General features: G+C 36.3%; 1 protein-coding gene across 2 annotated transcripts in view; it reads left to right on the top strand.

Moving 5' to 3' along the window:
• LMBR1 (limb development membrane protein 1) overlaps nucleotides 1-16,907 on the top strand; it is a 145,828-nt gene that overhangs the window by 47,560 nt on the left and 81,361 nt on the right. For both annotated transcript variants that reach the window (XM_046668846.1, XM_046668845.1), the window contains exon 5: nucleotides 11,921-12,024. In XM_046668846.1, coding sequence (XP_046524802.1) covers nucleotides 11,921-12,024 — 104 coding nt within the window. The remainder of the gene's footprint in view (nucleotides 1-11,920; nucleotides 12,025-16,907) is intronic.

Genomic DNA, 16,907 nt, shown 5'->3' with positions numbered 1-16,907 from the left:
TAGAGTGTGAATTGTGCAGTCAGTGAGGGCAGTAAAAGAGTGAGCCACGTGGCTGATGGCAGCTGCCCAGCATCGCCATCTCAGTTTGGCTTTGCTGTCTTCTGCCCTTCGTAAGCATGTTCTGGGGAAGTTGTGTGTCATTGGGGTGTGGAGAATTTTGAGTTTCACAGAGGAGTTTAAGTATATGTTTCATCGTTTTTAAGGGTCTTCTGTGGTCCTTATAGCAAACTTAGAATATGTAAGAAAAAGTCATCCAATAATTCGTCCATGTTCACATTGTTAATGATTTGGTGTATTTCTTTGCAATTTATTTTCTATGCTTATTTTTGTCATTGTTTTAATATATTTTTAATGTGATATATATATACAGGTTTTTGTTAAATAAGCCTTTTTTGGGGTGTAATTAATGAGAATAATTCTTTAAGAAAAGGGTTGAAAGCTAATTTTAGCTGCAACTCATATCACTGTCTTGTCTTTATCTGATCTAATTGCTGGTGTGCATTAGAATTTTTCACTTTTTTGGACCATTTGCATTATGTTGAGACAGGGCAGGGAGAGGCACTGACATTTGTTTAACATTGTGATAATTTATTTCTCTTCTGTTCTTCATGAGAGCCCTATGAGTTAAGTTACAGCCTATTTTATACATGAGGAAACAGAACAACAGAGACGAAGCCCCTTTTCCAGGTCATATGTAGCTGATAGATGCAAACGCTGGCTGGTCAGAGATAAAGTGCCACTCACTCAGACGTCTGCCATGAGGGCTGGGAAGGTCCTTTAAATCATGAATGGTGTGACTTCCTAGTTCTGTTAGAGGATGTTATAGTACGTAAAGGACGTGTAATACAGTCAATGTTTCACTGAAGTATTGTTAAAACTTTTCTGTATTTGAAAGATATTTTGGTGTTTTAAGAAGATGGGGTGTACATGTGCACAGGAATATAAACATGTAGGAGTGTTTAGTTCTGCTCCAGTGTCTTACCGACTGATCAGGAGCTCGACTAAGCATCTTGTTTTACACAGATGGATAAGATTTATGGGCTATTATATTCTCAGTTTAAACATTTCCCTTAGTAAAATCTTGTTAAACTGATGTGCTCTTTTCAGCAGATGCTATTAACACAATTCAAAATGTTGTGCCTTTTTACCCAGAGTGTCGTATGAGATATTATACAGTAATGTAGAAAGAGCAAGAGATCTGGGATCTAATCCCAGGTTTATAATTTTTAAGTTTTGGAATTTGTGGGGGAATTTACTTAACTTCTTTTAAAAAAAGAGTCCAGTTTCTGAGTGAGTTGAACGAGGGGATCTTAGAGTTCTTTTCTGCTCCAAAATTCTGTTTCTATGTTATTCTTGGTGCACTAAAATAAAAGTTAAACTCAGCTTGTTTTGAACAGATCTTAATTTCAGATTCTTACAAACATTGTATCTGTTCTGCTTAAGTATTTTGTTGAAATAAAGATCTTTGTTAAGTCTATCAGAAACGGGAGAGAGGTCCTTTCAATCTAAAACAATTCTTTGAAGATATGGAGCTAGTATATTTTTTCCTAGGTGATTTTTTTTTTCTCAGTGTGAGTTGAAAGTAGCAGGTATTGAACAACATAATAGGAAGGAGCTTAACAAAGTGAGGCTTTGCAATGATTTCACTACTATGTTTAAAATTCTTTTAGGACATCATCATTTGATTAGAGTGCACTTTCTAAATGTATCAAAGAATATAATGGAAAGGGTGTGGAAAAACGGAAAGAAAAGAATAAGCTTGATGGTTTTTGTAAAGTATCCTAGAGACCCATTGTAGAAATGTACACTGGAACAGTTAAATTATAGGAATTTATGGCAAGAGAATAAAGAAAGTGGATATTTCACAATAGGGAACAATTTTATCTATTAAGAGAAAACTAAGACGTATCAGTTGAGGTTGAGGCTTTATTCCGTTGTCGAGTTGTATGTTGAAAGGATTAAAAAAGGGGACAAGGCTATCAATAAGTATTTGGGGAGGTCAGCTTGAAATAGAGTAGGTAACTATAGGTTAAAAAACTCTTTAATGATTAACAAATCCATGAAGATAATGAGTAAAGAAGAAGTACTCTCTGCTGTGATGTTTTATGCCTAGAGCTTTTCCTGTGTTTGTCTTATCAAGAACTAAGACTCAGACATAGAGTAAGAAAAATTAAGAAAATCAGTATTCAAGTGTTGGTAAGGAAATACTTTAAAGGCTAAATATAGTCTGGCCAAGGTGGAGTAAGAGAGACTAGATAAACAGTCAACCCTTGGTCTCTGCAGGGGACAGGTTCCAGGACACCCCGTGGATTCCAAACTCTGCCAGATGCTCAAGTCCCTCAGTTGGCCCTTGGTTTTCTCAGGTTCTGCATCCGTGGATACTGAGCGGTAACTGTCCCCTCTCACCTGAAACGAGATTTTAAAGAAAACATAAACAGTGAAGAATAGTAATCCCTAATCCCTGCGAGATGAGAGGTGAGTGCTGTGAGCGCTCCAAGGTGCTGCCTGGAGAGACGGGAGTGCAGGCCACATTGCAGCATAGGAGGCCCAGGGAGGCCTGAGTGGTTCTTTGGGCTGAGGAGAAAAGCTCGGAGTTCTGAGAGGCCACGGTGGCCCGAGCTCACTGGGCAGAGGGAAAGGAGAGAGTGACACAGAGAAGCATCTTGTTTTACACTGATGGATAGAATTAATGGGCTATCATATTCTCAGTTAAAATATTTCCCTTAGTAAAATCTTACTAAACTGATGTGCTGTTTTTGGCCAAAAAAAAAAAAGCCCCTCTGTTTAGATTTTTACAGGATGGCATTCCTCACTGGAGGCTCTGGGGAAGCATTTACCTCCAGGCTCATTCAGGTTTTTGGCTAAATTTGGTTCTTTTTGGTTTTAGGACTGAGGTTCCCGTTTCCTTGCTAAGTCTCAGCCAGGTACTGGTCTTTGTACTAGAAGCTGCCTGCCTCTTTTCTCTTGTTTTCCAGTGAGCCTCCTCAGGTGGGTTGAATTCTTCCCTGACTTATTTCTGCTGGATCTCTCTTACTCCAGCTGAAGAAAGTTCTGTGCTTTTAAAGGCTTATTTGGTTAGGTTGCACTCATCAGGCTAATCCAAGAGGATCTCCCTATCTCTATTCATTGTATCTGCAAAATCCTTTTTGCCATGTATACTGGGTTGAATAGTGTCCCCCAACCCCCAAATTCAGGTCCACCTGGAACCTCAGAATGTGACCTTATTTGGAAATAATGTCTTTGCAGATATAATTAGTTAAGATGAGGTCATACTGGATTAAGGTGGGTCCTAATCCAATTACTAGTGTCCTTATAGGAAGATAAAACAGAAACAGGACACCCCAGGAAGAAGGTCATGTGAAGACAAAGGCGGAGATTAGAGTGATGCGTCTCCAAGCCCAGCAATGCCACACAGTACAGGCTGCCACCAGAAGAGATAAGTAAGGATTCTTTCCTAAAGCCTTCAGAAGGAGCTGGTCCTGCTGACACCTTGATTTTGGACTTCTAGCTTACAGAATTGTGAGAGAGTAAGTTTCTGTTGTTTGAAGCCATCCTGTTTGTGATACGTTGTTACAGCAGCCCTAGAAAACGAATACGCCGTGTAACGTAAAATATTCACAGGTTCCAGGGGTTGAGGTCTGGATATCTTTGGCGATCCACTGTACCTACCTTGAGTCTGCAGCTGAGTACAAAGCAGGAAATACAGGCCATAATGAGGAGAAAAATCAGTCAATTAAAGCTGACTCACAATTGACACGGATTCAGAATTAGTGACAAGAACATGAAAACATTTCTTATAACTCTATTTCATATGTTCCAGAAACTAGATGAAAGATTGAACTTATTGAGAGGTGGAAGATATAAAAAAGAACTAAATCAAACTTAGAGATGAAACCATAATGTCTGATATGAAAATATGTTGAACGTAGTAAAAGCAGATTAGATATTGCAGAAGAGATAAGTAAACTTGAAGACATAGCAAGAGAAAACTGTCCAAAAAAGAAAGAGAGGAGAAAATGACTGAAAAACTGACCAGAGCATCAGTAATATAATTGATGTTCTGAAGGAGGGAGGATTAAGAAAAAATATTTAGAAAATTAATGGCAGAAAAATTTTGAGATTAGATGAAACTATAAACCTTCTGATCCAAGAAGCTCACCGAGCCCTATATACAAGAAACGTGAAGAAAACTATAGCAAGATGTATCATCAAATTGGTCAAAAGCAGTGATAAAGAGAAAGTCTTAAGCATTCAGAGAAAAAGATGTATAAAGTACAGAGGAGCAATGTAAGAGTCACATTCTATTTCTTAAGGGGAAAAAATGCAAGTCAGATGACAGTGGAGCAAAATCTTTAAAGTACTAAAAGAGAGAAACCCTGCCAAACTAGTTCTGTGTCTATTGAGAATATTTTTCCAAAACAGGCAAATAAAGATGGTGTCAGATATACAAAAGGTAAAAATACATCACCAGTAGACCTGTGCTACAAAACATAAAGGAAGTCCTTTAGGCAGAAGCAAATCGGTAGGAGATAGAAATCTGGATCTACAAAACAGAATGAAGAGCACTAGAAGTGGCAATTTTGTGGGTAAATATAAAAGAGTTTTTCTTTATTATATAAGTCTTATTAAAAGATAATTGGCTGCTTAAGCAAAAAAATAGAAACAGTGTATTGTGAGTTTTATAACACCTTGTACAAGTTAAATGTATAACAATAGCACAAAGGCAGGAGGAAAGAACTGGAAATAGACTGTTGTGAGGTTCTTATGCTGTACTTGAAGTGTGATAATATCACTTGGAGGCACATTGTGATGAGTTAAAGGTGTACATGACAAACCTGAAACTAACTCTAAAATAGCTCAACAAGGAGATATAGTCAGTAAGCAAACAAAGGAAATACAATGGAATCATAAAAATAGTTAATCCAGAGGAGCACAGAAAAAGAGACTACAGAACAGTGGGACAAATAGAAGACAAAGAGCAAATTGATAGACTTAAACCTGACCATATCAATAAACATCAGTGGTCTAAAACCCCAATTAAAGGCAGAGGTTGTCAGATTGAATAAAGAAGAAAGACATAAGTTTATACTGCCTATAAGAAACACACTTTAAATATGAAGACACAAATAGGTTAACAGCAGTAGGAGAAAAAAGATGTACCATGCTAACTCTAGTAAAAAGAAAACTAGAATTAGTATATTATTATCAGAAAAGGATGAGGAATAGTACCAGACATAAAGAAGATCATTTCATAGTGATGACAGGGGTTCATTCATCAAAAGAACATCATAATAAACACTTATCTACCTAATAAATATCTATTAAGTACATGAAGCAAAAACTTAGAGAAATGAAAGGATCAGTAGTCAAAATCACAGTTCTATTCAGATATATCAGTATCCCCATTTCAATGATTGATAGGACAAGTAGACAGGAAAAGATTAAGGATCTAGAAGACTTGAATCACTCTCTTCGCCAACCTGGCCTGATGTGCATTTGTAGAATACTCTGCCCGACAATAGTAGAATACATTTTCTTTTCAAGTACACTGAGAACATTTACTAAGAAAACCATATTCTGTGCCATAAAATAAGTCCCAATGCTTTTAGAATGATTTAAGTCATACAAAATATATTCTCTAACGATCGTGAAATTAAATGGGAAATCAGTGAGAGAAACATATCTGGAAAATTCCTTAAGTATTTGGTAACTAAATAACGTACTTCACAATAACTCATATGTCAAAGAAGAAATCAAAAAGGAAATTTGAAAGTACTTTGAACTGAGTGAAAATGAAAATAAAACATTTCAAAATTTATAACACTGAAATGCCTGTTTTACAAAAGAAAAAAAGGTCTCAAATCGCTTCCATCTTAAGAAACTAGAAAAATGAGAGCAAATGAAGCCCAAAGTAAGAAGAAGATGGGAAACGAAAAAAGATGAGAGGAGAAATCAGTGAACTAGAAACCAGAGAAAATCAATAAAATTGATAAGGCTGTAGCCAGATTGATCAGCAAAAAGGAAGACATTAATTACCAATATCAGGAATGAGAGAGGTGACATCACTACGGATTCTATAGTTATTAAAAGGATAATTAGTGCATATTATGAACACCTTTATGCCAATAAATGTCACAAGAGAAATGGGAGAGTTCCTTGAAAGACAAAAATTACTGAAGCCCTCTCAGACATTGTGGAAACGTTACAAACATTCTCACAAATAAAACTATAGGCCAAGAGGACTTGACTGTCAGTTCTACCAAACATTTAAGGAAGAAATAGTACCAATTCTACAAGGATTTTCAGAAAATTGAAAATGAGGGAATACTTCCTAACTCAATGATGGCAGCATTGCTCTGATACCAAAACCAGACCGACATTTCTTGAAAATAAAACTACAGACCAATATCCCTCATGAACATAGATGCCTAAATTCTAAACAAAATTTATCAAATCAAACAAAAAGGAGAATGCATCATATTTGAAAAAAATCGCTGAATGTAATTTACCATATTCATATGCTAAACATGTTATATGGTCATCACAATATATGCAGAAAAAGCATATAACAAAATTCAATGTCTCTTCCCGATAAAAGCTCTCAGCAGACTAGGCATGAAAGGGCATTTCCTCATCCTAATAAAGAGCATCTATGAAAACCGTACAGGTAGCCTCATACCTAATAGTGAAAGACTGAATGCTTTCTCCCTGAGATCAGGAACAAGACATGGACGTCCCCTCTCACAACTTCTGTTCAACACTGTTCTGGTCATTTTTAAAAAGTAAGGGACATTAAGCTTGGAAAGGAAAAAGTAAAACTGTCTCTGTTAACAGATGATATGATTGTCTGTATAGCAATTCGGATAGAACGTATTATAAAAAGGCTATTAGAACTAATATGTGAATTTTGCAAGGTTGCAGGATACAAGATCAAAATATAAAACTCGGTTGCGTTTCTATATACTAGCAGTGAATAATTGGAAATTGATTTAAAAACCAATGCCATTTATATACAATAGCATCAAAAACATGAAATGCTTAGGGATGTATGAGACCTATATACTGTAAACTATGAAACACTGCTGAGTGCCACAGTGATTGGAGAGATACACTGTGTTCATGGATTAGAAGACAATACTGTTAAGATACCAGTTCTCCTTAAATTGATCTATAGAGTCAGTCAGTCCCTGTCAAAATCCCAGCAGGCTTCTTTGTAGAAATTGAAAAGTTGATCTAAAATTCAGATGGGAATTCAAAGGACTTAGAATAGCCAAAACAATTTTGAAAGAGAACGAAGTTGGAGGAGTTACTACCTGACTGAAAGACTACTTTAAAGCCGTAGGAATTGAGACCTTGGGATATCAGCGTAAAGACAGACAGGTAGATCAACTCAAGAACAGAGAGTCCAGGAATATGTCCACACATTTGTTGTTAGTTTATTTTCAACAAAGGTGCGGAGACAATTTGGTGGAAAAAAGATATTCTTTTCAACAAATGGTTTTGGAGTAATAGGATAATCATAGACAAAAACTAAACTTCAATCCATACCTGGCACCATATATGAAAATTAATTCAAAAGGATCATAGACCTAAATGTAAATCCTAAAACTGTAACACTTATAGCAGGAAACATAGGAGAAAGTCTTTGTGACACTGTGCTAGACCATAATTTCTTGGGTAAGATAGCTAAAGCATGATCCGTAAAAGAAAAAATTGATAAATAAGACTGTGTCAAAATTAAGTAATTTTGTTCTTTGAAAGATGCTGTTAAGAGGATGAAAAGGCAATCCACAGATTGGCAGAAAATATCTGCAAATCACATTCCTGATAAAGGACTTGTATTCAGAGTATATAAAGAACTTGCCAAACTCAATAATAAATAAGCAAATGACCCAGTGAAACAATGAGCAACAGATTTGAGGAGACATTTCACCAAAGAAAATATAAATGGATGGCAAATAAGTTCATTAAAAGATGTTCCTGTCATTATTTATTCATTAGGGAAATACAAATTAAAATAATAATGAGATGCCACTATATATCTATTAGAATGGCTGAAACTAAAAAGACTGGCCATACCATATTTTGGTGAAATGTGGATGAAATTTGAACTCTGCTGGGAGGAATATAAAATTACACAGCTGCTTTGGAAAACATCTTGGCAGTTTCTTAAAATGTTCAACATACGCTTACCATATGACCCAGCCGTTCCATGCCCACATTTACCCAAAAGAAATGAAAGCATATGTCCATGTAGAGACTCATACGTGAGTGTTTATAACAGTTTTAGTTGTAATAACCACAAATTGGGAACAACCCAGCTAGCAGTTTGCAGGTGAATGGATGCAGTCTTGTAACTGGATTCAATCTGATAAAGGGACAAGCTACTAATACATATCACAGTGTTGAAAAAAATCTCAAAATAAGTGTGCTCCGTGACAGAAGCCAGACAAAACCAAGCAGTACATACTATACACACCCTTTGTATAAAACTCTGGAAAGTACAGTCCTTTCTGAAGTGCAGAATCAGTGGCAGACAAGGAGTGAGGTGGGGAGTGGAAGGAGACAGTGACTGTAAAATGGTCTGAGGAAACTTCGGGGTGATGGGCATGTTCATTATCTTGATTATGGTGATGGCATCACGGGTGTATACTTATGTCACAATTTATGAAATCATCTAAGCGTGTAGTTTATTTTTTTCACTTATAACTCAATACGTTTGAAATTAATTTTCTTACTTTTTATATATGTTGTGATTTTTTTCATTTTGCACTGACAATCAAGACTTAATTCTCAAACTGCTTCCTTAGTTTGTCCCATAAGCTTTTCCTTAGAGGATGTTTCCTTCCTGAATGTGTTAACATTTAGCTATATAGAATGTAATGTTGTTTGTTCATGGAACTCTTAGTTACTGATTCCTTAGTACTAAAACCAGCATGGTAGAAACATGACGCATGCCCCATGGAACTTAGATCTGGAGATTTATAATGATAAAATTTGTAGGCGTTTGTAAAGAATATGAGAAATGTAGGAAATGGTGGTGTTTATAGTTGCTTAAAAACATTGCAGCGTATTAGAAAGAGTGGCTTAGCCATTTTCTAGCTCTGGGACAAGGGCATGTTTCTGAACTTGAAGGCCATCTGTAAAAGAGAGGACCTGCCTTATCAGAAAGCATTCGGGGTAGAATCCTAAAGTATCCAGAACAATACCTGAGATGTTAGGTACTTAACAAATGGTAGATTGTTTTTTATAGTTTTCTCAAGTACTGTGAGATGTTTCATTGGACTAAAACTATCTTGTTTAAAGTGAATACACTTTTATCTTTTTAACACAAATGATTTAAAACGGGGCATTTCTCTATTTTCCACCGTGCCTAGACAGAGTAACATATGACAGTCATCATTCTCCAGCCCAAAAGGATAATAATTTATTATGTAAGACTTTGCATAGTACTAATTATAGTTGTACCTCACGTATCTGGAAGTAACTTACCTGGAAACCATAATGAAGATAAAATGCTGTTGAGCAAAGTAGAGGCTAAAGACCATGCGTTCAAGTTTATGAACTTAACCTGGAGGACACAGCTTTGATCCAGGGCCATTGGTTCTTAGGTACAATTCTCAAGAAGTGGTGTAGAGGGTGCCTTTACCTTGCCTCTTGAGGGAGGGGAGAGATTGTTGCTGGACACATGTCAATTGCCAGTAGCAAAAAACAAGAGCTGAGACACCTGGCAGAAAGGGAGATAAGAGGAAAAACTAGCAAGTGAGCCTGGGGTCTCAGACAGTATGGTACGGGAGCTACAGCACCGTGTGTTAGTAGCGTCTGGGGATGTGACTGTTACTAAAAGCAAAAAGTCATAAAGTGCTTGTTTTGTGACGGGGTGCTGATTGTCCTACAGGCATTATTTCACTTAAATCTCAACACCACTCATGGGCATGGTCCTCCGCCTTGCTTTATAGACGACGAACCTGTGGCCTAGCAAGGTTGTCACGTGGACGTGCAGATGGGGCTCACACCCAGGTCCCTCTGAAACCCGTTTGTGTGTTTAGCCGCCATTCCATGTGCTCTTGCCTGCTGTTGAAACGATAAAACCATCGGCGGTCATTAGAACCCCTTTGAATAAAGAAAAGGGTTAAGATGTTCAGCATCTTTTTTTTTTTAAAAGACTGGAAAGTAGAAAAGTGTTTTAGAACAATTTTTATTTTAAAAAGTTCAAATTAAAGTTTTTCCACTGAAAGATATAAGATTGTTTTTCAGAAAGATTTGTAAAACATTTTATTTACTACTAAGTATATTGTAAAATTTATTAAATGTATCTAGATTTTTGAATAAGAAACTATAAACTGATTTTGTTAATTACATCATTTTATCTACTGACGGCTGTTCGTCTCTCTAGGTAACCTGTAAAAATGCTACATTCATTCTTTTTGTTTGTACTCCATGCTGTTCCAAAAAGGGCTTAGGGCAGTCGTGAAACATATGTTAATTTGTAACCAGTGCAGTTGTGGACTAGTTCACTTTGGTTCCGTGACTGCTCTATTGCAGTGCTCGTCTGTTGGGAGCATAAGCCCTGTGAGGGCAGAGCTTTGTGTTGTGTTCATTACTGTATCTCCAGAGCCTGGAACAGTGCCTTGTAAACGAGGGCATTGAAAGAACATTAGTTGCCTGTTTTCAAAAGCATTGATTTATAATTAGATGTAATTCATTGAATTTATACTTAGCTAATTTTTTTTTTCTTTTAAAGATTTTTTTATTTTTTCCTTTTTCTCCCCAAAGCCCCCCAGTACATAGTTGTATATTCTTCGTTTTGGGTCCTTCTAGTTGTAGCATGTGGGACGCTGCCTCAGCATGGTTTGATGACCAGTGCCATGTCCGTGCCCAGGATTCGAACCAACGAAACACTGGGCCGCCTGCAGCGGAGCGCACAGACTTAACCACTCGGCCACGGGGCCAGCCCCTATACTTAGCTAATTTTTATCTTTGACTCTTGATTTTAGAAATTTTATAAAGATTATAGCCATCATTCTGACAATCAGTTTTAAATTTGAGTGTTTTACCTTAAAAAGTGTGAGATGTTGGGCCCAATACTATCCCAATGACATACGTAAAGTTCTTTCTCCAAATCTGTTATTATCGTTCTAGTTGCTTTTCATTGTGGTTTTATTAAAGCATGCAGAGTGTGCCAGAAAGGGAGCAGGTGATGTGAGTTTGCCTGCTTCTCTTCCTTTTTCTTTCCCGCTTGGAATTGCTTACTAGAACTTTTGTGATGTAGTAGTTTTTAAAAATCTCAGGAATTAGTGCTACTACTTGCAGGCTTTGCACCCTCGGTGAGTTATATGACCAGCCTGTGCCTACTCTGTCAAGTTGAGGGATTTGCTGGAAAGAGTAAATGAGTTTGTGTAATATCTGTAAATCACTTAGAATAGTTCTTGGCACATAAAGGTTCAACAAATGCTAATTATTACTTTTAGAGTTTTTGTGAAGCTTAAATTAAATGAGATTACGCATGTAAAATGTTTAGTAGAATATCTGGTATTTATTAAGTGCTCAATAAATGCTAGTGGCTCTAATTTAAATATTCAGGTGCCAATGTGTCTAAAGAGGCTATGTCTTTGGGTCTCTGCATTTGTCATATCTTTAGTCAGTTTATTTTAGGGCATGAGGAAAAATCATTAGTTTCTATTTTGGCTTTTCCCAACAGGTTCAAGTTACAGTTATAGAAATGTTAAATAAATATGCAATTATTTTCTAATTTCTAAGTTTAGGTCATTTGTTAGACCACTCTCTTCAAGTTTATGTTTATTTTTACTAGTAAAAATTATAGCTCTTAGGCTAATCTCACAATTTAGCATAGTAATTTTCTTGGACAAGGTCTATCGACATCTAACCTGTCTTTCTTCTTTCGTTGTCCTCCTTATAGGTTTGTGGAACCTTGCTTCTCTCTTTTCCAATCTTTGTTTATTTGTATTGATGCCCTTTGCCTTTTTCTTTCTGGAATCAGAAGGTTTTGCTGGCCTGAAAAAGGTAAGTGAATCGTGTTTTGGAATTAAATATCATCCATGTTGAACTAGAACATGTGGGCTTAAACAACCATTTGATTGGAATGTAAAAAGTTTAATTAATAATAATAAAACATATTAATAATGTGAACAATAATATTAATAATACTGCATATTGAATTATGTTGTGTGCCCATAGGGAGGAAGTCATCTTTCAGCCTTTGAATGTTTTTATAGTATGTTCAGAGTTGGAGTATTCTTTTGTGGAGTGAATAAACCTGATATGATAACTATTATTCCTTTCTTAGGCTATTTCATTTAGTTTAAAGCATGACATGAAATTCTAAAAATCTTAAAATATATCTTGATGTAAAAGTTATTTCACATCAGTATTTTCAGGAGAGTAGCATGTCATAAAATCAAACATGCTCCGTTAGATAGTCAAAGTCCCAAAATACTGCGACTCACTGATCCTAGGCGAGTGTGAGAGGGTTAGAAGTGGGCACAATGAGAGACTTTAATTCAGACTTTATAAGTGGTAACAACTTCATTTATCCTTGAATATAATATTTTAAAGTGAAAGGAACAGCATTTCTATTTAGAGCTTTGCTGTAAAATTTTGGAATCTAATGCAAAGATTTAAGTAGTTCATGCTTTTTGGGTGACTTTTAAACTTGACAAAATGAGTTCTAATGTTACGGTTTATGGACACATTGCGTCTTTTAAATTTTTAGTTATATTCATATTGTGATATATGGAGTGAAAGTGTACCTACATATTATTGAGTAATATTATAATGCCAATTAAGTAAATTTGGCATAAGAAGTTGTAAACTGTGTGTGAATTATTATTATTATTGGTTTTTAAAACTTCATATAACTTTTTGTGGGTTCTTAGGAATGAAATTGTTTAGTCTAACATTTTGACAGCTCTTCTGATTTTAAACCTTAAGTATAGTACGTTTTAGCCCTATACATTGAAGGATGCCATGAAAGAACACTGAGAGGTGATAGCTAAGGTGTTGTTTCAGTGGATTCACCTTTCTGTTTTCTAGATATTATTCCATACTTGAACAGTCTGTAGCTGAAAACTAGCAGTTGATTTCGTATTTGTAAGTGTACCAAGAAGAGAATGGACAGATGCGTCTGGCAGTCAAAGCTGACATTGAGAAAACTGGCATATATATAGGAATTCTTTTTTATCATGATGTTTTAAAATTATTTAAGTCATGTATGTAATGTAAAATAATTATATAGTTTCAATTTTGAAAGATCTTTGAGTTTTCATAATTTCTTGAAGAAATCATAGGAAGTTTTATTGCTGAAAGGGATTTAGTTCAAACCCTTTTTTTGTAAGGAGAAAACTGAGGTCCAAAGATATTAAATGTTATTAAGTTGTCTAAAAACCACGTAAGCACAATTGCAGAACTAGTAGTACTGAAACCCAGGAGTTGTTTCTACCCTTCCCAAAGTGCGTGTTCCTCCCACGCCAGCCTATGGAGAGCACTGTTAAAGCCAACCAGGTGGATGAGACGGCCAAGGACAAAAGGGATGGAGAAGAGAGGACCGTGGAATGCTGTGGAGCAAAGGAGCAAGAAAGAATTTTGAGTAGATGCTGTCAGATAGCGTGAGAACAAAAGGAGAATGATCTCTCCCGAAGCCAAAAGACAGTTTCTAGGAGAATGGAATGTAAACTATTATATTAAAAAGAGACTTGAAAGAAAGAACATCAAGATCGTTAGAGACACTTGAGAAAGCAATTTCTCTAGAATTTTGGAGGCTTTTGGTGGATAGTCATTCATTTGACAGTTTTACTAAGCACTTACTAAGTAATAATCATTATGCTGCTATAGGAGCTTGCTGGGAACAGAAATGAAAAGACATGGCTCCTGCCTTCAAAGGATGGACAGAAAGAGAAATCAGAGATGCAAGCAAATAGCATGCAGTGTGATGAACTTTTATACAACAAGCTGCTATGGGAAGCACTGTAGGAGTGGCTGTCTTGATTGCCTCAGAATTCTGGAAGGCTTCATAGGAGGAGTCAGCCTGCATTTGAAGGCTGAGCGGGCGTTGCTAGTGTGTGGCATGCCAGGCCTGAGTAAAGGCATGCGTTCTGATGGAATTGGGGGAATGGCTGAAACTTAGCTGTAGAATGGAGAATGGTGAGGTCAGGGTGCACGGGAAGCTTGTTGGGGTCAACTCCTGGAGGCCTTGAGTCCTCTGCCAGGTAGTTTGGATTTTACGCTATAGACAATAGGGAGTTGGTAAAGGACTTTTGAAGAGGATTTTTGCATCTACTGTTTTATTTACGTATATTTAGAGATAAATACACATCTGATTTTCACTGTATGTCACTAAGGAAAGAAGTACATGCACCACACAATGTGAAATGCTGTGTTTTGTAGTGATATCACCATACTGAATCAGTCATGTACCTGGCTCTGTTAAACAGTGTTCAACATATTTCACTAAAGTTTCCATGTTGATGTTTGCTTTAAATGTGCAAAGTTCTCCCCTCTTCCATCTCTGCCTCATGTGTAATCTTAACTAAGTGCAAAAACAACTGGTAAAGCTCAATATTAAATATATTTTCATAGTTGGTATTATAGGTGTATCTACTTAGGTTATGCTTTTTATAAAAATCTAGTTATTAAATAGATTATTTTTAAAAGCAGTGTGCAATATGGACGAATCCCTTACCTCCAAATTAATTTCCTCCCTAACCAGTTAGAAAAGGGACTTGGCTATATCTGTTGGAGCAGAATTAGCAACCGTCTCTAGATTAAAAACAAATGACACAAAAACCCAGTGACACGTCACTGCTCTCCTGTTGCCCCTTGTAGACTAAGGTCAAAGGGAGAATCAGCTTGGGGAGGGCTACGAGAAGGTAATTAAAGATATTTTGCACCTACAATTGTACAGCAATTCTTCCCCCTAAATTTATTACTTCTGGTCTCTCTGTACATGATTAAAAGAATATTCTTTTCTAAGCACATCTTTGACTATATTAGTTACCTCAAAATCCCTCAGGCCACCAGCTACATTTTATGATCTCAGGGGGGACTCATGTGTTGAGGGATTGTAGGATATAATCAACATGACCAATTAATTCTCAAACACAGCAAAGGATTTAAGAAGAGGGCAAGAAGGCAGAGCTCAAGATGGTTACCATTTATTTGACTTGAGTTAGCTGGAGAATCAATGGGAGTTGTAGAAATCCATATAAGGAATTTAGTCTTTAATAAAACTGTTAAAGGAAGGAGTGGGGTGGGGTTGTAGCTTGGAGGTAGAATAATTCTACTATTAGTGTGCTCAGGGGAGGGGGCCTAAGGAGAAAGATTGAGGGTACTAAGGGGAGAAAGTTTGTCTTTAGAGTCAGACTGCCTGGGCTCGTTACTTCATGGAAACCTCAGGTGTTATTTCTGTAAAATGGATATAATAATGATAGTTGCCTTACTGTATTATTCAGAGGATTAAATGAGAGGAGATTATTCATGTAGAGTGCATAGCCCAGGATTTATCTCAGTAAACGTTAGCTATTATTGCCATAATCTTAGAGCTTAATGCATTTGACTAATAAGTATTCTAGAAAATATCAGTGTTATATGAAATCATCAGAAAGCAACTGAATACAGTATAATTAGCTCTTGATTATTCAAATATTATTATCCTAGGCAATTTTAAGATTCCAAACTATTTTTCCCATTTTGAAATGGCATGAACTGAAGCAAAATCAAACCTACTTGAAGATTAGGTATGTTCTAGAGCCTATTAGGAATGTGTGGCACACACACTTTAAAATTAGGGTAATCATGGCGTGTTATTTTAAAATATTCATATTTTTCAGTTTTAAAATCAAATACATGAAAGTTTCAAGAGTTATTAGCTTTGTATAGTTAAGGCTAAATGTGTAAAGTATATGTTTGAGCCTTTTAATATTATGCCTTTCTGTTACCTGTCTTGGTATTTACTTGTGCAGATCCTAAATAATGTGTGTTCAGACCTCTTTTTCTTTACACAGAGCAGTAGATTGTATCATAGTCATTAACTGTTGCTCTGTTGAAGTGAATGTGTCACTGACCACAATCACAGCTGGCGAGCGAGTTATATATTTGTGTATATCCCTTTAAAGCTCTTTGCTTATTGGTTACATTTGACACATCTAATCCCAGGGCAATATTGACGAGAGCTTAGAAAACTCTTGTAATTGGTAGATTCTGCACAATAATTTGAGTAGTAACAAACTTGTAATGTGGTTAAGTTAAATTTCCTTTTTTTCCTTCGGCCACCCTCCTGGTGCTGTTTTACTGTGCCTAATCTGGTAGAGTCCCTAAGTGGCATATGGCCCCACCATACTCCATTGATTCCCCTGGGCAATCGATTTTAAAACAGCCCCTTGCATATTGTGCCGAGATGCGGAAATTGGCCACTAGCCACAGGCGGATGCAGAGCTTGAATTGAAAATCAAATTAAGCAGAATTCTCTGCTTAGTTTTTAATTAAACCACTATGTTAATTCAAACAGGACATTTTAGGCCTGGGGGATTGACCATGTCCTTTTAAGGGCCTTAAATAGCCTTTCTTCTCTCTCCTTACCATGTGTATGTTTCTTTTTTATTAGGACCATCTCCTCACTATTTCCATTCTTTGTAATTCTCAAGGTAGGAGAATGTAAATGGTTTTGATAAAGCAAATTTTTTTTAGTAAGAAGGTAACTTTTATTTTGGGACTCTAATTTACTGTTAGCAGTTAAATGTTTATCGAATTTAGATTATTTCACTGTCACCTATGTATATTATATCGAGCATTATATATGTTTATGTGTGTTTGAACCTGAACCCATGCTTACATCTTAAGGTTTCAACTCTGATAAAAAGGTTGTGTCTGCTGGGTTTGTTTTGTTTCATTTC

Source organism: Equus quagga, chromosome 8, assembly GCF_021613505.1.
Source record: "Equus quagga isolate Etosha38 chromosome 8, UCLA_HA_Equagga_1.0, whole genome shotgun sequence".
Classification (NCBI taxonomy): domain Eukaryota; kingdom Metazoa; phylum Chordata; class Mammalia; order Perissodactyla; family Equidae; genus Equus; species Equus quagga.
This window is presented reverse-complemented; position numbering and strand designations above follow the sequence as displayed.